The 26,352-nt window shown below is 48.4% G+C and overlaps 1 protein-coding gene across 1 annotated transcript in view; it reads left to right on the forward strand.

Moving 5' to 3' along the window:
• The first annotated feature begins 1,390 nt into the window (after window positions 1-1,390).
• The window catches only part of MMP28 (matrix metallopeptidase 28), a 43,604-nt gene continuing 18,642 nt past the window's right edge, over window positions 1,391-26,352 (forward strand). The window contains exons 1-3 of the mRNA XM_048824258.2: window positions 1,391-1,538; window positions 13,723-13,802; window positions 16,358-16,545. Coding sequence (XP_048680215.1) covers window positions 1,443-1,538; window positions 13,723-13,802; window positions 16,358-16,545 — 364 coding nt within the window. The 5' untranslated portion in view covers window positions 1,391-1,442. The remainder of the gene's footprint in view (window positions 1,539-13,722; window positions 13,803-16,357; window positions 16,546-26,352) is intronic.

Genomic DNA, 26,352 nt, shown 5'->3' on the forward strand with positions numbered 1-26,352 from the left:
TCTCCTGCTATATGTGCGTACAGCACGTACTGCAAGGGGGTCTCAGCGTCAGAGACTTCAGCTGCTATAGAAACACACAAATAATAATGATGTAAGGCTGGAGCGTGGTGTGAATTCCGGTAGCTTGCTACTAGCTCTCTGCAGTGCCCCTAGGTGTGGAGGGGCCGGGATTGGGTCTGGTTTTATTTAACATCTTCATTAATGAGCTGGAAGGGGTTGGAGCCACGCCTAGCTTAAATGAACACATCTGCAGATGAGCCACGTGGGCCAGAGCAATACACCAAAATCTTGGTGCAAACTGCCCTGGAAAGGGGCTGCCTGGAGGGGGAGCGTCTGCTGTTCTGTTGAGGAAGTGGGGGGCAAGGTGAAATGGGCACAGTGTTGCTTCCCCACACAGCTCCTGGCTGTCTGCAGAGCCAGGGCAGGGCCCTGTGCCACCAGAGGAGAGCTAGGCCATGTTTTTAGCCCAAAGCTTTTTGCAGATTCACCTACCCCACAGTGTGTTGTGAATTTGTGTCCATGGTGCCCAATTGTTTTCCGTGCCCCCCCCCCCCCACCTTGAAAGAAAGAAAAGAAAACCGCTCAAGGGTATGATTTTGCCATTCAAAATGTCTCTCTGTTTCAAAATTTCCTTTAATTTTGTTAAAGGATCATGATTGAAAGTCACCACGCAACATTCCGGTTGATCTCAAACAAAATGTGTCAACCTTTTGATTCAAAAATATCCCTGCTTGGGTTTGACCTCAAACCATGTAGAATATATATATTTGTTTAAAATTTCAGAATTGCCAGGGACCCAAAACATCCCTTCTTGGCCCAGCTCTGTTCCGGGTCCATCCTGTCTCCTTTTATCCCCCAGAGACCAGGCGGGTGGCGCAATATCTTGGACTGGGCCAACAAAGACAGGCTGGCCAGCTCACACCCAGCTCTTCTTCGGGTCTAGACTGGGAACCTGGGGGGAAAGGGGTTGGCAGAACTAACCAGCCGCTTGAGGACAAGTGCCCTGCAGAGGAGCTGGGTGCATCGGCCAGCAGGGGCCGGGCCGGGCCATCGCCTCTCATCCCCTTCGGTTCATCCGAGCTCCGAGGAGCCCGGCGGGGCACCGGGGAGGGGATGCCAGGACGGGGGAGCGGGGCCCCCACAGCGGCGAGGCGGGTTTATGGGGCGCAGCGGCTGAAGCCGGGGGGAACTCGGCCAAAGTTTGGGGGCACAGACCCAGCAGAATCGTGGCCAGCGGAGAGTTTCCAGCTGGTCCCCGCAAGCTGCTGCCGGCGGATCTGCCAGAGCCCCGGGGCCGGGACCAGCCCCCAGCGGGGGCGGCGAGCCGAGCCCCGCCCAGGCAGCTCGCCTCGGCCGGGCGTGCCGAGCCCTGCCCCAGCTGGCGAGCCCGGCCGGGCTGCTCCCGGGGCCAGGCGCCAGAGCGGCCGGCGGAGCGCACGGGGATGGAGGCGGCTGCCGCCCTGGCTGCCCTGGCCCTGGGGCTCCTGCTGCTGGCGGCGCCCGCCCCGGGGGCCAGCCTGGAGCTGGGGGCCGCCGAGGTGAGGGGCTGGGGCGAGGTGCGGGGAGCTGCTCAGCCCGGGGGGAACTCCGGGGTGCGCGGGGCAGGGCGCCCTGGGGAGGGGCAGAGGGATCCCGGGGGGCTGCGGGGATCCCGGGGGGCTCTGGGGGGCTGCGGGGATCCCGGGGGGCTCTGGGGGGCTGCGGGGATCCCGGGGGGCCCATGGGGAGAGATCCCGCTATCCCTCGCCCTAGAACAACACGGGGCTACTTGAGAGACCGACTGAAATCGGCTCTAAGGGAAATGGGGGGATTCCTTTATCTGGGTCATTTTGCCATTTTATTTGGGTTTCAGTTTCTTTTTGTCTTTATGGCACTGAACGGGGGTCTCCCCTCCTGTTCGTTCTGGAGAATTTAGGTGTCAGATTTTGGCACAGAACAAAGGGAGCCTTTAGGGCTTTGAGGTTCCTCTTATGGGGGCTCTGATTCAATGAAGATTTACACAGATGCATAATTTTCAAACCATGGGTAGAGTGCCATTGGGTTAACTGGGATTGCTCATGGTTCTAAAAAATCAAGCACGTGCATAAAACCAGGCAGCAGCATGGTTTTAAAGTATAACCTACAAGATCTGGGAGAAGCTGTTTCCACCCCCCTCCCGTTCCCCCCAATTATTATCTGCATTCCCAACCCCAACTGCTCCAGAACCCTGAGCCCAGCTCTTAAAATTGTGAGACTGGCATAAAATCATGAGATTTACAAATAAATAAATAATTTTGGATTCTGTTTATTCCCCTCTGGGTTTTGAGCCTTAAGGTGTGTGTGTGTGTGTGACATTTTTAAGCACCTCCCCTCAGTCCTGAGGGTTAGAAAAACAGGAAGGATGGACCAGTGTTTAGGGCCTGGGACTTGGGAATCCTCTATTCAAATCCCTGCTCTGCCACTGACTTCCTGTGTGGCCTTGGGCATGTAGTTGCTTTCTGCCTCAGTTCCGCATCTGTAAAATGGGGATAATAGCACTGCGTCAGGGCAGGTTGGAAGGATGAATATGTTCAAGTGTGACATGCTCAGATACTACAGTCCCGCAGGCCACGTAAGTACCGTCAACGTTTATTTTTGTTTTTACATGAAAGTGGAGCTGAGCGCTTTGAGATCTGCTGATGAAATGTGTTATCTAAGAGCTAGGTGGTGGTGGTATCAATAATAATAATTATCCTGAATTAATCACATGACTCTAGAAGCTGAAGTTTTAAGAAAAAACATCAAATTTGGCGAGACTTGTCATTAAAACCACAGGAGTAGGTAACACTGGACTACATAAACTAGACGCATGAGTTTGTGTGCAAATTGCTAATTGTTTTATTTCCTGGCTTGGCCTTTGGTTTTCTTTGTGTTAGCGGTGACTGTGATGGCAATAAAAAATAAAGTTGAAAAGCTACATCTGAAATATCTGAATGTTGAACCATTATTATCCCCTCTATGCACATGGAGAAAAGGAGGGTGTGGATTCAGATTGGATTCGAATTTGGGAGAGTTGGCTCCCAGTCCCATGCTGAGGGCACTGGCCAACGTTTAGCTGATTCAGGGAAGCACTTTGCCAATTCTCCTTGCAGTCAGCGGGACTTTCTTAAAACAGTGGGGTGTGTGCTTCGGTCCCATTGGCATCAATTAAAGTTAAGCACATGCTTAAAGGTAAGCACGTGCGGAAGTGTTTTCCGGAATCTGGCTCTCTGTGTACAATACATTAAATGACAAAATCCCTGTAGCTTGATGAAGGAAACACCATGAAGCCATTAGAAATAGGCAGAAAGATTGTTTAGAAAAGAAAGACAGAGAAAGGGTTGGAATACTTGTGGCACCTTAGAGACTAACCAATTTATTTGAGCATAAGCTTTCGTGAGCTACAGCTCACTTCATCGGATGCATAAAGGGTTGTTGGAGAAGTGAGAGAGAATGTAAGGCATAGCTGAAACCTCACTGAGGAATTTTTTATACCTCCTCCCCCAATATCGCCGTGGTGTCTGGCTCCCATTTCTCTCCCCCTTCACATGCTCAGTCTTGAGCACAAACTGAATGTACTTCCCTAGGAGTATTTATATGTGCTGAGAAATCCACCAAAATATTCCTAAATCTGCCTTCACTTGGTATAGTAGCTCCTCCAACGTAGCCACTCAGTCCGTGTGTGTAAAATTGAGCTTGCCAGCACGGGCAGGAGTGGATTTTGTATTTTTGTTTGTTATCGAGTGCTGGGATTAGCCTGCTGTGTTGTGAGAGGTAGTGTGCGTTCCCTCTCCCTTGTTGTATCGTGCGGCTTCAGTGGAATTGGTGCTGCCTTTAAAGGAACTAAACACGAGGGCTGTCCACTAATCTCAGTTAACGCCAGCGATTAACGCAAAACAAATTAACGAGATTTAAAAAATAAATTGCAGTTTTAATCGCACTGTTAAAGAGTAATAGAATACCAATTTAAATGTATCGTAAATGTTTCTGGATGTTTTTCTACCTTTTCAAATATATTGATTTCAATTACAACACAGAATGTGAAGTGTACAGTGCCCACTTTATATAGGGTGACCAGATAGCAACTGTGGAAAAAACGGGATGGGGTGGGGGGTAATTGATGGCTATATAAGAAAAAGTCCCCAAAAAACAGGATTGTTCCTTTAAAAACGGGACATCTGGTCACCCTAACTTTATATTATTATTTTTTTATTACAAATATTTGCACGGTAAAAAAGATAATGATGCAAAGCCGTGTAAACCGAAGCACCTTCATTTTCATCATCTGACTTAGATGCTGCCAACAGAAATTAACTCTCTTTTTTTTAACAAGCATCATCAGCATGGAAGTGTGTCCTCTGGAATGGTGATTGAAGCATGAAGGAGTATGCAAATGTTTAGCATATCTGGCATGTAAATACCTTGCAATGCCGTCTACAATAGTGCCATGTGAATGCCTGTTCTCTTTTTCAGGTGAAATTGTAAATAAGAAGCAGGCAGCATTATCTCCCGTAAAAATGTAAAGAAACTTGTTTGTCTTAGCGATTGGCTGAACAAGTAGTAGGACTGAGTGGACTTGTAGGCTCTAAAGTTTTACATTGTTTTGTTTTTGAGCTCAGTTACGTAAAAAAACAGATACATTTGTCAGTTTCAGTTTCACTTTCACAATAAAGAGATTGCACTACAGTACTTGTATGAGGTGAACTGAAAAATATTATTTCAGTAGTTTATCTTTTTCACAGTGCAAATATTTGTCATCAATAAGAATAATATAAAGTGAACACAGCATACTTTGCATTCTGTGTTGTAATCAATTTATTTGAAAACGGAGGAAAAACATCCAAAAATATTTATCATAAATTTAAATTGGTATTCTGTTATTGTTTAAAACTGTGATTAATCATGACTTTTTTTAATCTTACAATTAATTGTGATTTTTTTTTTTAAATTGTTTGGCAACCCTACCCAAAACCTCACTATTGTGGGGCTAACCTCGCACTCCTACCACAGCAGGAAATAGGGGATGTTGGAGTGGCAGAAATCAAATATGTCCCACTTTATTGAACCGTGGATCTATCACGTTGCCCACATCAGAGACTTTTCATCAGAGCAAGGCTGGGAAGGGTTAGGTTTTATCAGCACACATCGATAAATGTCAATTTCAGCATATACATGCAAAGGGAGGGGAAAAATGCTTGGATAATATTTGAAATTTACAGATAGGCAAAGAAAGAAAAATGCTGCTTGAAAAGTAAGACCTTCTGGGGAAGGCACTGGACTTGGATGGATTAGTTTACACTCCCAGCTTGGCCACCAACTGTCCTTGTGCAAATCACTTAGGCCTGCTCTCCGTTTAAAGATTAGATTGATTTAGCTCCACGCTCTGAGAAATTTCACACCCTGAGTCCTAACCCATGGGGAAAGACACAACTAGGTCGGTGGAAGAATTCTTCTGTAAATCTAGCTACCGCCTCGCAGTGGTGGATTAACAACCTCGACGGGAAAACCCCTTCTGTCGCTGTCGGAAACATCTACACCATGGCAGCCCAGCTGCAGCCCCGTAGCTGTCCAGACATGGACTCTCTGGGCTCTCTGGGCCAGGGACTATCTCTTGCCAAGTATCTAGGCAGGGTCTCGCCCAATGGGATACTGGTCTGTAGGTGCTATTGTATTTCTGCTAAGAGTGACACCCCCACAAACTTTCCTTGTGAAAGATTTAAATTAAACTGTTTTAAAAAATTCTGCTGCTGGAATAATTCCTTCAATTTGGCACAAGTATATTTCCCCCCTTAACAGGAGGAAAAGCAGCACTGGGGTGGAGGGAGAGGTCATGAGTCGATTTCCTGTAAGGAATAACCGTCATCATTTTATTGATCCTGTAATCTAAGGAGGAATAAAAGGCTCATTAGATCATAGCTGCTAACAATGGCTAGTGATCGCACCAAGGTGTCAAAGTTCAAAGATTTCAAGGGGGGGGGGAGGAATAGCTCAGTGGTTTGAGCGTTGGCCTGCTAAACCCAGGGTTGTGAGTTCAATCCCTGAGGGGGCCATTTAGGGATCTGGGGCAAAACTTGGGGATTGGCCCTGCTTTGAGCAGGGGGTGGGACTAGATGACCTCCTGAGGTCCCTTCCAACCCTGATGTTCTACGATTCTACGAACGTGAACCTCCATGTGGATAATTGCGACGCAATTACATGAGTCACAGATGTGAATGTGCAGCGTGAACAATCAAACTTTCTTTACAGCTGGGTCATGAAACAATCATTGCTTGTTGCTGAAAAGAACGCCCTGGAGTCAAATGTTTGAAAGCTTCTGGGACCAGTCAGATTTCGCTTTCCTGACTTTTATTCTGACTAATGGTGACGGATTCTATTTTTTTCCTCTCTTGATATCCCTTTAAAAACAAAACCAAGCCCCCCCTTTCCCCAAACATTAATACTTTTTAGAAAGAGCAGCGTGTGAAAACTGGTTCGGCAGGTATTTGGGTGTTTGTTGGGTCAGAGCCTCATTCTGAACGCTGGCAAAACTCCCCCAGGCTCCTTAACCCATCTGGTTTCACTTGCACCACAGCGACTCCTGCCTTTCCCGGGGGCGAGCGAGATGACCATTGGGCCACCGAGCGGGGAATGCAGGCTCAGTCGCAAGTCGTTGCAGTCGCTCAGGGCAAAGCCGAGAAGGCTGTCTGCGTTTACAACGGCAGTTATTTTCCCAGCGTCTGTGCTGAGTGAAGGGAGTGTACGGTAGCCAGAACGCGGAGGCCAGAAGACGAAAGGAGGGGGGAGGCATACAGTTCACGAGCAAAGGGGAAATTCTAGTTTATGCTGATGTGAAATTTATTTATTTAATATTAAAGCAACTGAGAAGAATCTCTTTGATTGCTCAGTGGAAAATAACACGGCACAGATGACACACAGGTCTGAAACTGTGTGCATTTCAACCTCCTCGTGGTGGTTAGATGTATTTAATTTTTATAGGGATATACTATGTATTATTGGTGTTCAAGCAACACCCGGGCTCTGCTTGGCGCTTTCCAAACAAGCAGGAAGCCACTGGGCCAGGTTGGTATAATGCTGTTGCAGGTCTGGTCCACTGAAATTGATGAAGATACTCCATTTACACCAGCTGAAGATCTAGCCCACAGTCCCTGCCCAGAAAAGGCAGGTCAAGAAGACAAACAAAGCATGAAGAGCTTGGAAAAGGCTTAAAATATACAGTCAAAATGTAAACAGCTTACATGTTCTATCTTTGTTCCAATCATTCTGTTGTCTGTTGGTTAATATCATGTTGGAGTGGGTCTTGAGGGACATGCAGGAGAGGGCATTCCTTATGGAGGAATTTCATATGCAGGGGTGGCATGGGAGGAAGAGTAAAGCAGGGTGTTGGTTTAACCGATCTCGGACCTCGTTTTCCGTTGAACTTGGTTCGCGTACCTTTTCAGTGATGGAGGAAACTAGGGCTGTACTTGAAGTATCGTATGTGTGTTTGAAAAAAGATCCATGAGGACTCACTCCAAGAGGTTGTGCCGTCCAGAGTGCAGCTTGGGAGTGTGGGAAATAGACAAACAAGAAGTCTTTGCATCCCCCTAAACCACATGTTTAGAAAGCAGTGAATAGTTTAGGGTGATGCAGGTAGCATGGATCCTACCATCACAGTGTTTATCCTCCTATAGCGCTCTTCACCCAAGCATCTTGCCATGCTTTGTAAACGTTAATTAAATCTTTATCAGTTCTGTGAAGTAGGTAAGTATCGTTATCCCTGTTGGAGGGAAACTGAGGCATGGGAGTTAAGGGCCTTCATTTCAGAGGTGATGAGCACCTGCAGCTCCCATTGACTTTCAGTGATGCTATTGGTCCTCTGCGTGTCTTCGCAACCCCTAAGCAGGGGTGCTGGAAGTAGGGGTGCTGGGGGGGCTGCCGCACCCCCTGGCTTGAAGGGGTTTCTATCATATCCAGGGTTTACAGATGGGTTCAATGGCTCTCAGCCCCACTCCCCACTGTACAAATTGTTTACTGTGCTAGCCATTGGTAATGCTGACCTTGCAGGAAGGAACTCATTGGTTTAACTGCTGAATTGGAATGCATGTGGATTCGCTTGCGTGGCAGCCACTTTATCCACTGTGACGGGGAAAGGGAGATACAAAAATAGGTTCCTTGTAGATTTCTGAGTTGTGCCAGGTGGGACCGATAGCCGGAGAGAGGCTGAGGTCCAAAGGACGTGGCATCCAGCTGAAACTATCATTCAAATGAGGGAGAAGGGCTTTCGAAGTGTTTCTGATCTAAAACAATTACGGTCTGCCTGAAGTCCCGCTGTCTTGGGGTTAAGGATTCAACCTGCAACTAAAATCTGTTGCTTCTAATTGTGGTTTCCAAGGGGAGGAAATTCAAACGGTGTTTGCTTCTTGCCTATGGACACTTTCAAGTGAGGAAACACCTTGCCCTCGGCCTGAAGTGTCCATAGGGATGTTTTCCCCAGCGGGAACTCTTGCTCTCTTGGAGTGTTATCTGAGCGAGGCCAGGACATTGCAGCTTTGTCTTCCCTTCCAGCTGCAGGCAACCAGGGCCAAGCTTCATGCAAGTCATTCATGGGAACAGCAGTGGGTGGGCTGTCTGCTCCAGGGCTGAAGCCTCTGCCATAAAGCCCTAATTGGCTTCAATGGGCTTTGGGTCAGGTCCTGACCAGGAAAGCAGGATCTGTATCATAGGTACTTACAAGGCCCCCATTGCCTTAGTACTCGAGTCTCCAGATCCTCAAAGGTATGAAAGTGCCAACTGCCAAGTTCCCATTGAAATCAATGGTCGTTAGGTGCCTATATACCTTTGAGGATCTGGGCCTGAGTGCCTCATACTCTTTGGTGTATTTATCTTCACAGCGCCCCTGTGGGGCAGGGCAGGGCTGTTCTCCTTGTCCTATGGATAAGGAACTGAGGCACAGAGAGGCTACACCATTTCACTTCCCTGCCTCAGTTTCCCTGTCTGCCAAATGGGATAATACAGGCCACCTTTTAGGGGTGTGCTCCTTTGTCAGTGAGCATCCGTGTCAGGGCCCGAAAGGGTCAAATACCTTCGCCACTTTCACCCAATGAATCCCCTCCCCCACAGCATCCTCAGCCCTGTGCATAGTAAGTCCTTCCTGCCCTGGCTTGACCTGCTCCCTGGGGCACTTGCTGCCTTCTGTGAGTCTGGCTTTGAACCAGCCAGAAGAATTTCCCTCTTGTTTTGCTCCATTCTCCGGTGCAGAGGGAGTGCTGGGCATGTTTTCCTTTAATGCTCAACTGTTCATTTCCTGCTGCTTTTTATATTGCATGGAAAATAGAATTTTCCCTTCTGTGGCAGCGGACGGGGTGGGGTGGGGGCTAAAACTTTCCTAGCATTGCGAAACTTTTAATGATGGCTTCTAGCTCTGCCTAGTAACTTTAAACTGTAGCTGTAATGAGATTTAATCATCTTGTTTTGATCAAGTGACATAAAATCCCCCTATTTGTATTCTCCGGGGTGGGGGTTCAGAGCTGTGGCAATTCTAGAGGCTGTGTTGTCTATTGGTTAGAGCAGAGGTGGCTGAGAGTCAGGATTTTTGGGTTCCATTGTTATAGTCAAAGGTCTCTGGTGCAGGGACCTTGCCCCCAATCCCAAAGGTATTTAGGCACCTGCATTCCATTGATTTCAGTGGGAATTAGGTGCCTAAATACCTTTGGGGACGTGGACCCTTGTCGTGTTCAATGTCTGATAATTGCCATGCAGAGCCAGAGAACTATACACGCAAAGCAGAACTCACCCCTTTGTGGATGGCCAGCATAAAACCTATATCCATTTCATTACTAGAGGTTTGTATCTGCATCTGATCCATGATCCGCAAAAAAGGTCCGCAAATATCTGTGGATTTGCAGGGCTCTGTTCGCTACTTCTCCGCGCAGGAGTGAATGTCACCCACAAGGAATAATCATGCTCTATCCAGGGTCTGTGCAATTGATTACATAACTGGTCCCCAGAGTAATAATGGAAACCATTAAAAAAAAAACCCAAATAAACATTCCCCTGCTGTGTTTACAACCCAAATATTGCCTCCCATGAGAGCTGGCAAGTGAAACTGACCAGAAACTAAAGGGGAGTTGACAAGCCTAGTTTCATTTTCAAAGCGGAGTGAAATCCAGAACGTTTTAAGGGCTTGTATATGCTGGGAAGCTAATTCAGATTAGGCACAGTATGAATTTAAAGCAGCATAGCTATTCCTGATTAACCCCACTTTGTGGATTAAACTGATTTGGAATATGGCACTCTGGAATAAAAGCATCCAAACCGGGAGTTAATCAGGAATAGCGATTCTGGAGTAACTCTCCATAGAGACAAGTGCTTCACACACAGCATGAGACCTTGTTGACACACACAATTACTCCAGAATAGTGACTGTGCTTTAAATTCACACCCTACCTAAATTGCAGTTAACTTTCCACTGCAGACAAGCCCTTTGTAGAGAAAAATACATTAGATTTCCCCCCCTCCCCGTTTTAAGAATTTGAGGTATTATTAAAGCACACACACGGGAATGTGCTTAAAACGTGACTTTTTTTTAAAACCAAGTATCCCTTTGAATGTTTGTAAAGGGCTTTTAGACTCTCTGATTGGAAATATGTTGTGGCATAACAATATTGTAATAAGACCGTGCACTTTTTGTATCGGGGGCGTCGGCTTTCCATTTGTGCTGCATTGCACCTTTGGGTGCAATGAAACAGTTGGAAATAAGACCAGCAAGCACCATACAAGTAACTGGTGGTGATCTAAGTTCATCTGCGGAGTAACAAACAAAAAGGCACAGGTGTTAAAGAGGGGAGGTGAGGGGAGAGAAGCAGTCTTATTCCTCAGACATTTTTTTTTCTATGCTGTGTGGTTTTAGCCGTGTCAGTCCTAGGATCTTAGAGAGACAAGGTGAGTGAAGTGATGGTTTTGTTGGACCAACTTCTGTTGCTGAGAGAGAGAAGCTTTCCAGCGAGACAGATCTCTTCTTGAAGCTTGGCTCTCTCACCAACAGAAGTTGGGCCAATAAAAGAGATCACGGCGCCCACCTTGTGTCTCTAACGTTTTGTGTGTGTTTGGCTATACCAGGTGTTGTATATCACAGCTGGAAAGACAGTCTCTGGCAGGGCTATATGATGAAATCTGTGGTCCACCTGCATTCCCCCCCCCCCTCAACTCAGGTGTATTTACTCCAGGAATGCTGATAAGGAAAGGGGAGTACCGGAGAGAACAGAGATGGAACAGTGCAGTGCCTCTGGGGGTCTGCTGGTCTCTGCTGAGTCTTGGCTAGAAGCTGGATTAATGAGAAATGAGCTCTCTTTGTAGCATGCTAGGATAGCATGCTAACGGAAATGGCTTGGCTTTCCCTGAAAGCAATTGCTCACAAAGACCGAGCCAAACAGCAAAGTCACCCGAATTAATCAGAAGCACGAGGGCTGCGTGCAGTGAGATGAGATTCAGTGCTAATGAATTTAAAGTCAGACACCTAGGAACAATAATTGGAAACCTTAGGACCTGAGCGCCTCACTACCATGGATGGATTTGTCCTCACAACCTCCCTGGGAGGCCAGGCAGGATGCCCATTGTACAGATGGGGAATTGAGGCACGGGGACACCATGGTCTTGTCTACACTGAAAAATGTTTCTGTTTCAGGTATGCTGGTATAGTTAAAGGGGCAAAAACCCTGAGGCTAGATGCACTTGTGGTCTAAAAGCTTTTGTATCAGTATAGCCTTTTCTGATTCAGCAGAGCAAAATGATCGATTCTGGTATAACTGGGTCTGTGCAAAGGCTTTTAGTGACGTAACTCTGTCCGCAACAGACTCTGTGTAAGTCAGATTTGAGTTAATGGTAGTATCAGTCAAGTTGCTGTGTTAATCACACCCCCCCCGCCCCCGTTAGTCCGTGGCAGAGCTGAGAATTGAACCCAGATCTCGTGGTGAAAGCTCTAGCCTGTCTTAGACACACTGTAGTGAAGGACAGTGCTGGAGAAGAAGGCCTCCGAGAAGAGAGTCTGAAGGAACTGAGATTATAGCCTGGGAAGGAGAAGACTGAAGGAAGGCAGCTATAAACAATTCTGAGGAGTGAAGGGAGGGAACTGTTCGTCTCACAGAATAATAGAAGCAGCAGGCTAAATGTGGTGGAGGAAGAAATCCCAGATCTACTCGTAGCCATAGCAACTGGAGCCTGGAATGGACTCGCCAAAGGGAGTTGCGACAACTAGGCCCTGATCCTGCTCACGTTGAATTCAGTGTCAAAGCTCCCATTGCGGGTGCAGGGTTATGGCCTGTCATGGCAGACACCAAAAAGGATGGGATGTTAATGCAACAGAGTGTAACTTGCCTGTCCAGGAACTGTGGAGGTGTAAGGTAAATAGTAGTTAAAAGCCATTGTTATGTTTGACAGCATACACATAAAGAAGTGAGATAAAACCGTAAATACTCTTGCTGAAAGTTTGCAATGTAACATAACTTTATTTCTCAGAATTCAGAGAGAACTACATAAGAACCCAAAAATAGGAGAGACAAAACAGGCTGCTCCCTGGGGGCAGGGAGGCATAACTTTCCAGCCTGACTCTCATCACAAGCTTCACTGCAGAGCCCTCTAGCCTGCAAGCAAGACCAGGAGCCCCTTCTCCCCTTAAAATGGTAGCTTGCAAATCCAACATGGTCCTCAGGACACCACAAATATATAGTTTAAAACAAAATATCTACATCCACCCTGCTTAACCCACCCACCCAAATGTATTGGTGACACCTTGGATCATGAAAACAGCCCAGTTGGTCTCACTTCAGTTTCCCATCAGTTACGCGTTCTGGTTCTCATTGCTAGCCAGGGAGGTTGGTTGTCTAATGAAACTGTTTCCACTGGGATGGGAGACAATTTCCTGAGAACTTTTCTATGCATCTTGTATGTTGGACCAAGTCTGACCTGACGAGGTCCCTTTATTTAAATAATTAATAATTAAAGAACAATCTGGAAAACAGAACTCCCTGCTGCAGAGCAGAGAATGCCATGAGATCATGTTCCCTCTCCAGTGATGCACCCGGTTCCTTTGCAGCAGAAGACCTTGTGCACCTTTCCCCACTGAAGGCAATGGGAGTCTCGCCATTGACTTTGTAGGGCGCAGAATGGAGCTGGTCGACATCCAGCATCTTTCTCGTCCCTCAGAGGCTTAGAACCATTTCAGGACGCTTGGTGAACTTTGGCTGTGGGCTGTGTGGTCGGCAGGCTATGCCCAGAGCTCTCTGTTTGAGAGGCACGTCACAGTGTTTCCAAAAACTCAGTGACTCTCAAAAATGTGTATTGTATTGGCAGTGTATTGTAACAAACGGGTGCATGTATGTGACAGTGCAAAAACTACTGCCCTCTGCTGGCTGGAATCAGAATGGCCCAATAATGTCATGAGGCCTATATGCCAGCAGAGAAAGAAGAGTCCCTTTTAGCTCAAAGTGGTAGAGGCTGATGCTTTTGGGACAGGAAGATCTCAGTTCTGTGACTTCTGTCCCCACGAAAATCACAAGTAAGCAACATCCACGCAACTGTGTACTCCTAGGTGGGCCTGGTTTTGCTGCACTATTTCCAGACGTGAACGTTGTGTCCCAAGCAATCAAGTGCAGATGAGCGACTGTTAATATTTTCAGGCTTTTTTTTCCCCCCAGTTGTGCTTCAGCTATGACTTAGTTTTCTCTCTTCCTGTTTTTCCTTTGATGGCAGATGTTCCTGGAGAAGTATGGCTACTTTGATGAGCCAGCTCCTAGTGGACCCACATCTGCACAGTTCGCAGAAGCAGTGAGGTAAGAATCTTCCTTCGTGTAGAAATTTCAAATGCAGCAGACCAAGATCCCCATCCAGCCCCCGGCTTCTGGGTTGTGTGAGCTGCCCCCTGACCTTAGATGGGGTTGCCAACTTTCTACTCACACAAAACTGAACATCCTGGCCCCACCCCTTTTCCGAGGCCCCACCCCCCGCTCACTCCACCCCTGCACCCTGCTGTCGCTTGCTCTCCTCTCCCTCAATCACTCGCTCATTTTCACCGGGCTGGCTCAGGGGGCTCGGGTGCGGGAGGGGTTGAGGGCTCCGGCTGGGGGGCGCGGGCTCCGGAGCGGGGCCAGAAATGAGTTCAGAGTGCGGGAGGGGGCTCCAGGCTGAGGCAGTGGGTTAGGGTATGGGGGGGCATGAGGGCTCCAGCTGGGGGTGCAGACTCTGGGGTGGGGCTGGGGATGAAGGATTTCCAGTGTAGGAGAGTGCTCTGGGCTGGGACCGACAGGTTCAGAGGGCAGGAGGGGGCTCTGGGCTGGGGCAGGGGGCTGGAGTGTGGGGGGCGTGAGGGTTCCAGCTGGGGGTGCGGGCTCTGGGGTGGGACTGGGGTTGAGGGGTTCGGAGGGCAGGAGGGGGATGAGGGCTGAGGCAGGGGGTTGGGGCACCGGGGGGTATCAGGCATGCAGGCTCTGGGTGGCACTTACCTCAAGCAGCCGCCATGTCCCCCCACTTCTGTCTCCTACGCGGAGGCGCTGCCAGGCGGTTCTCCGCGCTGCCCCGTCCACAGGTGCTGCCCCCGCAGTTCCCATTGGGGGGACAACATGGCAGCTGCTTCCCAGGAGCCGCGTGGCGTGGAGGTTAGCAGGGAGGCCGCCAACTGGAAAAGTCGTTGATCGGAGCTGCCAGGATCCCTTTCTGACCGGTGAAAATCGGACACCTAACCTTAAAGTCTCTTCCCAGCAAAGGTCTTTTGCTATGCTCTGTCTCTCTTATGAGCAGACAAAAGCACAGCTGGTTGTTCTAAAATACACAGCCGCATGCCCAGCGCCATTCAGCCCAGTATCTTACTGCACTGATTAGTTTTCCTTTTATGGCCTGGTTAGAATAATATCTGCAGCAATGCTGCAGTTCATGGCTGGCTGGAAGATTTCATGAATGCCTGGGATGACAGCCACACTTATAACAACACCACCACCGGGTCCTTCTATGGTGCTTTTCATCAGTGGATCTCAAAGCACATTACAAAGGAGGCCCCCTTTGTATCATCATCCCCATTTTGCAAATGGGTAAACTGAGGCACGAGACATGAGTTGCCCAAGGTCACCCAGAAGATCAGGAATAGAACCCAGGTCTCCTGAGCGCTAGTCAGGTGCTCTGTTCCCTAGGACGCACCGTCTATGTTCTCTCCTACGCTGGCGTAGAGGGGCCATAGATTTCAAGGCCGGAAGGGTCCATCGTGATTGAAGGGTATCATAGAATCATAGAATATCAGGGTTGGAAGGGACCTCAGGAGGTCATCTAGTCCCACCCCCTGCTCAGAGCAGGACCAGTCCCCAACAAAAAGATTGTTGTCTCTCAGGAAGCTGTGCTCCTCCTGGGGCTTTAGTTAACTGATTAATGCCAGGGGTGGGCCTCCCACCCCAGTGCATCCTCATGGATTGCGTTTGGTGCCATGGAGATTTGCCCTTTGCCTGGCTCCGGAGAGTTTACCCTTCCTTCCCCAAGTGCCCAGCCTATGAGCATCGGCGAGAGGGGAGTTTCACACTGGTAAAATGGCACATGTTAGAGGAGGGATCACGTGGCCACCAATGGCCAAAGCAAACGCTATATCGACCCCTGGCTGTATTACGTTAACAGCCCCAGGAGCCTGTAGTGCAGCAGAGACCGCAGGAGTGCTGGGAGCTGTATGTGTCTGGGCCCAATGCCCTGATAGGGGACAGGGCTACAAAAGGTTCATACCCCGTCACACGGCAGACTCCTGTTCCAGCTCCCCTGGGCCACGCTCTGATCTCAGAGACACCTGTGTGCACTCGGGTGACTGCACTGACTTCAATGCGTGTACCCCCGTCTAATTAAGGTCCAATCAATCCTGGGCCTCCTCTGCTAAGACTGCCCGCCAGAGCCAGGTGTGCTTCTCGTCTGTCTGCTGGGAGCTGAATGTGGAGACCTGCCTGTGAGAAACTGAACTGGGATGCACTGACTCATCTTAGCAAGGCAGGCAGTGTGGTGCAGCGGTTAGAGCACAGGCCTGGGAGTCAGGAGGCCTGGGTTCTAGTCCAGGCTCTGCTGTTGTGTTCCCTGCTCCGTGCCTCAGTTTCCCCTCTGTGCAGTGTGGGTAACCACATCTATAAACAGCTTTCAGATCTGTGGATGACACGTGCTGCATCCTGCTCGCAGTACAACGAGAGCTTTGCCGTGGGACTGGGATCTGGTCCTAGAGGTGTAGAGTACTATCATTTCCCATAATGCACCAATGCCAGTGGCTATTCCATGTGAACCAGTGATTGAGGGCTGGTCGTGCTATCATCCTGTGTGGCCATTCAGTTCCCCACCATCTGCGCTGCCTCTGATGTTTCCCCTTCTTTCCCAGGGAGTTCCAGTGGGTGACCCACCTGCCTCTCAGCGGGGTCCTGGATACTTCCACGGTCCGCCAGATGAACCTGCCGCGGTGTGGTGTGAGTGATGCAGAAAGCCACGCTGCCTGGGCCGAGCGGGTACATGCCCTGCTCTCCGGCAGACGGGCCAAGACGAGACGCAGGAAGCGCTACACACAGCAGGGTAGGTGCTTTCACTGGTCACGGAGATTTTCATGGGCTGAGCGCAATAATGCAGGCTGCTGGCCAATACAACCTGGCTACATGCTTCTGAACTTTTACATACTGTGACTTGATTCCCAGCACTCCCATCACTTGGCTGAGGCGCTGGTAGCTAATCCAAGGAAAACAAGAGCAGGAGAAGACCTAGTAAGTTACCTCATCCTGCTGCTGCCTAGGATGGATTGTTCCTAGAAGCTGCCTGAAGATGGGCCCTTCTGCTGAGTTTTACCCATTCTTTTGCACAATCTGACCTCAGCAACAATTAGAGCTGATTGGAAACTGAAATTTCTGTTCCACTGGAAATTCTGAAATTTATATTCTTTTTAGGGCTGTCAAGCGAATAAAAAAATTAATCGTGCAGTTAAACAATAACAGAATACCATTTATTTAAACATTTTTGAATGTTTTTTACATTTTCAAATATATTGATTTCAATTACAACACAGAATACAAAGTGTACATGCTCACTTTATATTTATTTTTGATGACAAATATTTGCCCTGTAAAAAACAAACAGTATTTTTCAATTCACCTCATACAAGTACAGAAGTGCCATCTCTTTCTCATGAAAGTGGAACTTACAAATGTAGAATTATGTCCAAAAAACCCCCCCTGCATTCAAAAATAAAACAATGTAAAACTTTAGAACCTACAAGTCCACTCAGTCCTACTTCAGCCAGTCGCTCAGACAAACAAGTTTGGTTACAATTTGCAGGAGATAATGCTTCCTGCTTCTTGTTTACAGTGTCACCTGAAAGTGAGAACAGGCTCATGGCACTGTTGTAGCCGGCATCGCAAGATATTTACGTGCCAGACACCCTAAAGATTCATATGTCCCTTCATGCTTCAACCACTATTCCAGAAGACATGTGTCCATGCTGATGATGGGTTCTGCTCGATAACGATCCAAAGCAGTGGGGACCGACGCATGTTCATTTTCATCATCTGAGTCAGATGCCACCAGTAGAAGGTTGATTTTCTTTTTTGGTGGTTTGGGTTCTGCAGTTTCCGCATCTGAGTGTTGCTCTTTTAAGACTTCTGAAAGCATGCTCCTCACCTCGTCCTTCTCAGATTTTGGAAGGCACTTCAGATTCTTAAACCTTGGGTCGAGTGCTGTAGCTATTTTTATACATCTCGCATTGGTACCGTCTTTGCGTTTTGTCAAATCTGCTGTGAAAGTGTTCTTAAAATGACCGTGTGCTGGGTCATCATCCGAGATGGCTAGAACATGAACTATATAGCAGAATGTGGGTAAAACAGAGCAGGGGACACACAATTCTCCCCCAAGGAGTTCAGTCACAAATGTAATTAACGCATTATTTGTTTAACGAGCATCATCAGCATGGAAACATGTCCTCTGGAATGGTGGCCGAAGCATGAAGAAGCATATGAATGTTTATCATATCTGGCACGTAGATACCTTGCAACGCCAGTTACAAAAGTGCCGTGCGAATGCCTGTTCTCACTTTCAGGTGACATAGTAAATAAGAAGCGGGCAGCATTATCTACTGTAAATGTAAACTAACTTGTTTGTCTTAGTGATTGGCTGCACAGGAAGTAGGCCTGAGTGGACTTGTAGGCTCTGAAGTTTTTTTACCTTGTTTTGTTTTTGAGCGCAGTTATGTAACAACAACAAAAATCTACCCTTGTAAGTTGCGCTTTCATGATCAAGAGATGGCACTATAGTACTTGTATAAGGTGAACTGAAAAATACTATTTCTTTTGTTTATCATTTTTACAGTCAAATATTTGTCATAAAAAATAACATAAAGTGAGCACTGTATACTTTGTATTCTGTGTTGTAATAGAAATCAATGTATTTGAAAATGTAGAAAAACATCCAAAAATATTTAATAAATATCAATTGGTATTCTACTGTTTAACAGTGCGCTTATTCGTGGTTAATTGTGTGAGTTAACTGTGATTAATCAACAGCCCAAATTCTTTTTTTCATTGTCCTGAATCATAATGAAAAGCCAAACTTTCCCATGGAACAAAAATTCCAAAAAATTTCTATTTGGGAGCATCAAATTCATAGAATCATAGAATCATAGAATATAAGGGTTGGAAGGGACCCCAGAAGGTCATCTAGTCCAACCCCCTGCTCAAAGCAGGACCAATTCCCAGTTAAATCATCCCAGCCAGGGCTTTGTCAAGCCTGAAATTCTTCCATTTCACTGATGTTGAAACAATTCATTTTGGTAATGTCCAAATGTTATAATGTAATTAAAAGTATTATAATAAATACTGTATATATTATAGTATTAAAAGAATATTTAATGCAATATAAATGTCTAAACAAATCGAAATGATAAATCTTAAATGAAACTTTTGCATCTTATCAAAATGCAACATTTTGACTTTCTCGAAATGAGAGCCCATAAGAATTTGTTTCAACATATTCCTTATTGAAATGGACATGGTCCCATGAAATATTTTGATTTTGACAAAGCTGCATTTTCCAATAGAAAACTCTTCTGTTGGAAATATTTTAGCCAGGTCTAGCAACCCTGAGATCCTGTTATTTATTCCAGATCATCTCCGCATGTCCTGCTAGGTCTGTTTTAAATTACTTTGGCAGCCACTACAAGCGTCCAGCTCTAGGCATGGCCAGGGCAGTTGGATGTATCTTTTATTTAGTTCTTTTCCTGGCTTTACTGCAGTAATGTTATCCTTGGAGAAGATGGGGCAAGAAGATAGAATTATCTTTTCTCCCTTTCAAGGACATTTGAATGCATCTGTCTGTTTAAACATAATTTCACCCATTGGAACTTAACGTCCCTGATCAACATCAAGGAAATAGCTGCCCGAAATTAAAATTGTGTGACTGGGATCCAGGCTTGTTAGTGAGAAGGAAATTTTGGAAAACATGTATCTGCCTGTTCCAGCCTTTTGGAGGTTAATGGCTGAGCCACTGCTGAGTTGATCCCAGCACTAGGATTGTTTGGAAGGAATCGCACTGAACGTTGATTCTGAAAATTGTCCCAAGTTTCTCTCCACAGACAATAGCTTGCAAAGACACTGCTGTAAATGACTCTTATTCGGCATTGCTCTCAGTATTGCAAGTTCATGCTGTGCGGGTTCTATTCTATTCTCTCTCTTTTACTGTCATATCTGAGCATTTTCCAACTGTGCATTAAGTAACATGGGTAACCTCTGGCATGCGTAGTTCATTCCTCCCTGGGGGAGCCGTGTGTGTGCTGTGGAGTGTCTTGTTTGGATAGGGTTTGGTTTTGCTTTAAATGTCCAAGCAAATGTGTTTGTACCTGAGAAGATAGGTCAGAGGAGTGTGCCTGGCACTTGGAGTGGAAGCTGGTAAAGTTTGTGAGGGTCCTGTGGGAGTTAGGATTTAAAATTTTTATTAAAGCTAATATTAAAAGAAATTAGATAGTACATAAGTTGGGGAAAGAGTGTCTGTACATCTGGGTATAGTGCTTAGATTATTCACAAATACAAAGTTAGTTTTTTGAATGTCATATGCGACGTAGAGTACATAATCAGCAATAACCCAAATTTAGGTGAATAGATTTAACAATACAGTTTAGATATTAGCATCCGAATACTCAGGTACATCACTCATGAAAAGTTGCACAGAGATTGGTTGCGCAAAGCAAAATATATCAGTGAGTGGAGATTGTCCCTCAGTAATTTGAGAATTAGGTTGGTTGTCCATTTAGAAAATACAATCCATGAGGAAAGTCTTTGTTACTTTCCTGACTGTGCTTCTCATCGGCACTCTGGCTCGTCCTTCCTGGTATTGCTGATGTCCAGTGATGTGTTCTATGTAGATGTCCACCTGATGGCATCTGACACCATGAGTTGCCGCATTGGCCGAGTGTAGCGTGGACCGATTCCGCATTCTCTCAGCACTTGTTTGTTACCGGGGGTCCCATGTGCCTAAGGCTCCGACAGTCAGTGTGTGTGTCTCGACCTGGTAACCCTTAGCTCTCAAGGTTTTGGCCAGAGGGGCATATTTCTCTACCTTTCGAGCTCGGGCATCGTCCTGTTCTCAAAGGGCACTGTGGTGTCCACCATGATGATCTTCTTCTGGTCCTCATTGGTGATGACGATGTCCGGTCGCAGTTGGCTGTCGGTTCTGGGGATATACTCTTAGACTGGCCCCTGAGGATGCTCTGTCTCCTGCACATGTGAGTTTGACCCTTATAACAGAAAGTCCCTCGGTGCTTGAGGCATGGAGCTGTCGACTCTGGACCCCGTCCTGAAGTTTGGTGATTCTTCTTTTTTTTTTTAAAGCAAGATAACTAATGCACTGGTGCCATCTCATCGTGAAATCCAAGTGGAGCTAAGGCACAGGTAGATTTCCCCACAGTGTAGCTTTCAAGATCAACACCCAGAGATGACCTTGCTGGGCTACATCACAATGGCCTTATCTGCGTTAGGATTATGATGGCCTATTTATCTCACTGTAAATCTTTTCTGGCAGGGAAGACAAAGCCCCTTGGTCCAGGTCATTGAGTGTCTTGAAGATAAGGACCAAGACCTCTTATTGTTTCTAGCTTGCTCAGGGAAGATTGCTTGGAGGAGGGGAAATTAAGGCAGGCTGGACACCTCTCTGGGACTGATGGCTACTTAGGCCAGGTTAGGAGGCTCTCTTTTAGGGCAGCTTATAACAAAACCACGTTCCTTAAAACTGGACACATGACCCTGCCAGTAATAACAATGGGCACAATTTGCAAATTAAGGGTCGGGCAGCTCTATCCGTATTTGGGCACCTAAATCAAAGTGCCTTGATTTTCAAAGTTGCTGAACAACTGCAGTTCCCGTCGAAATCAGCGGGCGTTCCAGATTGGCATCGGCTCTGAAACTCAGGATGCTTTGCCCTAGGTGCCTGTGTTCGAACGTAGGGGTTTGCACCTTGGTAGTGCCTCCCATTGGAGACTCTCAAAGCGCCTTGCGAGGAGGAAAGCGTGATCACCAGTCTGGGTGTATATCTGTCCATTGAGTCAATTGCTTCAGACTTTCTCGTCATAGATTTGTTGCTACAGGGCCGGATTTGCCCCTGAGCTGGGCACGCCTAACGCCAGGCTCGTTAGCACCGTCACACCCATTTACCCGGCCCCTCAGCTGCCTTCCAAATATGCCGGTCAGTAACGTGCTTTGTGGTGAGAGCGGGCTGGGTGCAGCTGTGCCTGGGACATGGGAAAAGTTAATGAGCGATTAGGTAAGTGCCAGTGACAAGTCTGCATCTGTTTTAGCGGCTGAGGTTCGTGGTGGGGTGGGGAATGTTCCCCAGAGTCAGCACTTCCCCCCCGGGGCCGGGCAGGATTGTTACATGCAGCTGGTTTCCCTACAACAAAAACGGGACTCTTCTTCGCATCTTTCCTACAAACTCTACCTTGGCAGGGCTCCAGGGAGATAAGACCCAGCGTTTGTAGGCAGGGGGCGGGGAAGCGAACAGGATATAGGCAAGGCAGGTTTACAGAGGAGACTGAGGCAGGCAGGGCCACATGGGCTGCGGAGGAGAAGGTGCTGGAACTGTGATGGAGCAGAAGGGAGGGAGTGCTAAAGATTAGGGAGCAGGGAGAGCTGTAGAGAGACCAGGAGATAGACAAGAGCAGCCCCCTCCGGTCGAGGGGGGTGATTTGGAACAGGATCCTGGACTGACTCGAGAGCCACGGGGTTGGTCTGGGGAGGGTGCTGTGTGCTGGGCTACTCTGCCCGCATCCGAAGCAGAGCAGCAGCGTTCTGCCGGAGGCCGGAGAGCAGGGGCTCGGGGAGGCTGCAGAGAATCCCGACCCTCGGTCCCCTGCTCTAAGCCCTGCTTAATGCACCCTCCCTGTTCTGGCTCGCCCAGCCCTGTTCTGTCCCAGGAAACCTGGGCCGGGCGTCCTTGCTGCCGGGATGAGGCAGCAAGACCTGGTGGAACTGGATAAGGTTCAGAGAAGGGCAAGAAAGATGATCAAGGCTATGGAATGGCTTCTGTAGGAGGAGAGACTAAAAAGATGAAGGCTCTTCACCTTGGAAAAGCGGTGGCCACAGGGGGGAGATGTTCGAGGTCTATAAATCCACGAACGGTGTAGAAAAAGTATATGGAGAAGTGTTATTTACCCCTTCACCCAGTGCAAAAACCAGGGGGCACCTGATGAAATTAATAGGCCGCAGATTTAATGCAAATGAGAAGTACTTGTTCACACAAGGCACAATTAACCTGTGGAACTCCTTGCCAGGGGATGTTGTGAAGGCCACAAGAATAACTGTGTTCGAAAAAGAACTGGATACGTTCATGGAGGATAGGTCCATCAATAGCCATGGTGATCAGGGACAGAACCCCATGCTCAAGGTGACCCTAAGCCTCTGACTGCCAGAAACAGGGAGTGGAAGATGGTGGATCACTCCAGAATTGCCCTGGTCGGTGCGCTCCCCCTGAAGCTGTGGCATGGGACACTGTCAGAGACAGGACCCTGGGCTAGGCAGAACATGGTCTGACCCAGTATGGCAACTCTTATGTTCTTATGATGCCCCTTGCACTGTTTTACGTGACTTCTCTCCCTTTGTCTTCCGTGGGCAGGGTCAATGTTCAGTGACAGAGCCCTCGCAGCATTCACAACAGTGCCTCTCTCTGGTACAGACACCCAGGGTTAATCTGGGCATCCTGAAGCTGTACGTGGCAGCTGTTGATCCTTTCCTGACGCTGGTTTCCAGTGCATCTATTTCTACCCTATCCATGGTGATGACAAGCTGAAGTGACGTATGATGTGTGTGCATGCGTGTGAAATGTCCAGTCCGGTGACAGGTTAAATCATTTTGTCTGGCCAGAGTGTTGGCAGCAGGACTCACTGCGGCTGGGAAGTGGTCTCTTGCATCCTCAAAAGTCTTGGGACACTTTACAGATCATGTATAACAATCTTTCCATTCTTCACTGAAATGCAGCCACCTCTGGGGTGAAGGGCAGCAGCCATCATGGTGTGCAGGGAGAGGAAGGATTGGCAGGGAACCCTTACACGTATGAGATCTTCAGTGTACATGGAGACTAGAGAGGAGCTTATCTGACCGACCCACGCGCAGGGAGCTGCAGGGAATCCCAGTGTATCTGCCTTGCAGTGATAAACGTGCCAGGTACTTCTAGGCACTTCACATCTGGAGCTAAGCCCCCCAGCCCCGATGTGGATCGGGAATTGGAATGCTGCAGAATCCATGGTGCCTTGAGAGGAAAACCTGGCACAGAGAGGTGCGTTCTTCCCTTGCCAAAGGGCGTGTGAACCCGGTTGGCCTGGCAGGGGCGATGTAAATGAGAGGCTTTTTGGTCGCTGGGAGCTGTGTCTCTCTGTGTCTGGGGACAGCTGGGCCCTGCTGGCTCCAGAGCGAAGCCAGCAGGATGGGCTGTGAATTGTGCAAACATCACGTAACCTGCTGGGTTCTGTGAGTGCCCCAGAAACTTGGGGCCTGATCCTGCCTGGTGCTGGCCGCCCCGTGGACTTTGCAGTGGTGAAAGCAGAGTAAAAGAGGAGGGGTGTGGGTGGGTCACTGCTCCCCCAAGCCAGGGAGAGGCCACTGCTGTTAGCTGGGCCTCCCCCTGCTCCTGCTTACTCTAACCCCTGCTGCAGCGGTGGCCCCGAGGATCAAATTCTGCCCTTGGTGATGCACATGGAGTCAATGGGCGTGAGGAGTGTGCATCTGAGACCAGAGTCTGACCGCTGGGGTCTAATCCATCCACTGAAGCCAGTGGCCTCTCTCCAGGGATGGACTTGGCCCAGGGACATCTAAGGGCGCAACGGAGACGAAACCCACAAGAGAAGAGAAATGCAGCTCGGGAGAAATCATCTCTCTGAAGCCATAAACCATCTTCCCTTCCCACCCCCGTATGAGTCATTCCAGGGAGAGGGGGTTGGGGAGGAAGAGTCCCTAAGCGAGGCAGTCCAAGTTTGGGGGGGTGAAGCTTCCAGCGTGCCTGGGAATGGAGGAAGTGGGCAAGGGGAGACATGGATTCCTCAGCTGGCTCTTCACGTCCTGTCAGGCCAGCTTCCTCGAGGGGGCGAATTGGGTAGAATGGACCAAAGCCAGGGAGGATGCTCTAGTTCCAACAGTTAGTTTGGGGCAGTTCTTCTGGCCTGTGTTATACAGGCCTGATGGTCAAGTGGTCCCTTCTGGCTTTAGAATCTACGAAATATGCTGACGTGTGGGTGGGGAAGGGGAAGAGAAGCTGAACACTCCTGCCACGTGATCCTCCCAGGGGAAATGCTGAGAGTGGCTGTGGCAGGACAAAGAGCGATTAGGCCCAGTGGCTGGGAAGCCAGACCCTTCAGAAGCTTTCTGCTGAGCTCATTGTTTATCCTGCTTTCAACAGGAAGCAATCTGTCTGAGCCAGGGTGAGCTTTGTTGGAAAAAGGGGAATAGCCGTGATGGGATCTTCTATTAGGTGACAGTCTCACCCGTGTGCTCTGCAATGCGAGCTCCCGACTACAACATGCTAGTTCCCTGCTGTGGATAAAACACTGTTACATATTGTAGTGTAGACTGGACCTAACCACGTTTTAACCCCAGTCCAAACTGGGGTCAGACCAGGGTTGGTTCTATGCAGCAAGATGGAGCCATGTTTTGATCATGGCAGGGGACGAGCATGCTGCTGCTTGTGGCCATGCTAATTTAGGCACCGGATGCTCATAGAGGCAAGCACGCTGCAGACTGCATCTGCCCCTGAATCCTTCCCTGCTTTTTTCCGCCCCTGCCTCTAGCCCTATAGAATCCTTACCCTGCTGAGTTGGGGCTGGCAGTGGGGGAAACGTAACTGAGCCACTGTTCACTTCAGACAGGCTGCAGCATCTGTAGGTCCTGGCTTGGCTGCTGCAGTGAGAACAGGGCCGCATCTTCCAGGCACCTCCCCATAGTGTTCCCTGATGTCTGGTGCAGTGTTCCTTGATGTTTTAAGCCCCAGCCATGGTTTGCCTTTACAATAGGGGACTGAGCTTGTTAGAAAGACATGTCCTGTCACCTGCTTTAATCGCCAGCCCCAGAAGTTTATCTGGCTGTGCCCACGACAGGAGAAGAGTGTGTCTCGAGGTATCTGCAACGAAGCCCTGAAACAGCCTCTGCAGGCTTTGGAAACGCTGGCCCATCAACGGGGATTAGCTGCGAAAAAGCCCTGCAAAAGCAGAGCCGAGCCGGGATAAACAGCAGGAAATGGGCACCCCACCGGGGAAAGACCCATCCATCCAGGCTGCAGTTGCCTTTTCCTAGACCCCAGCGCTCGCTCTGCTTTAGCTGCGGGCTGCTCTGGCCCCAGAATGTGCAGACGCAGGGCCTGGTTCAGATTTTATTCTGCTGGAACTCATTGGCTTCACTGGAGTCTCTCCTGATTCGCACCAGTGCAAGTGAGATCCAAATCCTGCCTGCAGCCTTTAGGAGCAAGAGGGGGCCTCATCGATGTGCCTGGTGTCTGCGCAGTTGGAAGGGGCTGATGCTAAGGGATGAGAGGGACATATTCCCCACCACAGGCTGAACTGGCTGCTTCCACCCTGCAGGGCCGGGGAGTGGACAACCGGACTCGGAATCTGGTTAACACTCTCTGGTTAAATGCCAGGGGCCTGATCAGCTGTTGCCCTGCACCCTTGCATTGTCACTTACCCCAGGGAGTGTAAAATGCTACCACTCTGATCTGGTATGTTCCATGCACTTCACACTCACTTTGGACCAGCGCAGATGAAGACACAAAGTGCAGGGCCCCTGGAAAATTGAGCCCTATGTCTTTTTAAAAGGTCCTTCCATACATCACAGACACTGCCTGGAGTTAGACCAAGTGAACAACGGTTTA

This window comes from Caretta caretta, chromosome 17, assembly GCF_965140235.1.
Source record: "Caretta caretta isolate rCarCar2 chromosome 17, rCarCar1.hap1, whole genome shotgun sequence".
Classification (NCBI taxonomy): Eukaryota; Metazoa; Chordata; order Testudines; family Cheloniidae; genus Caretta; species Caretta caretta.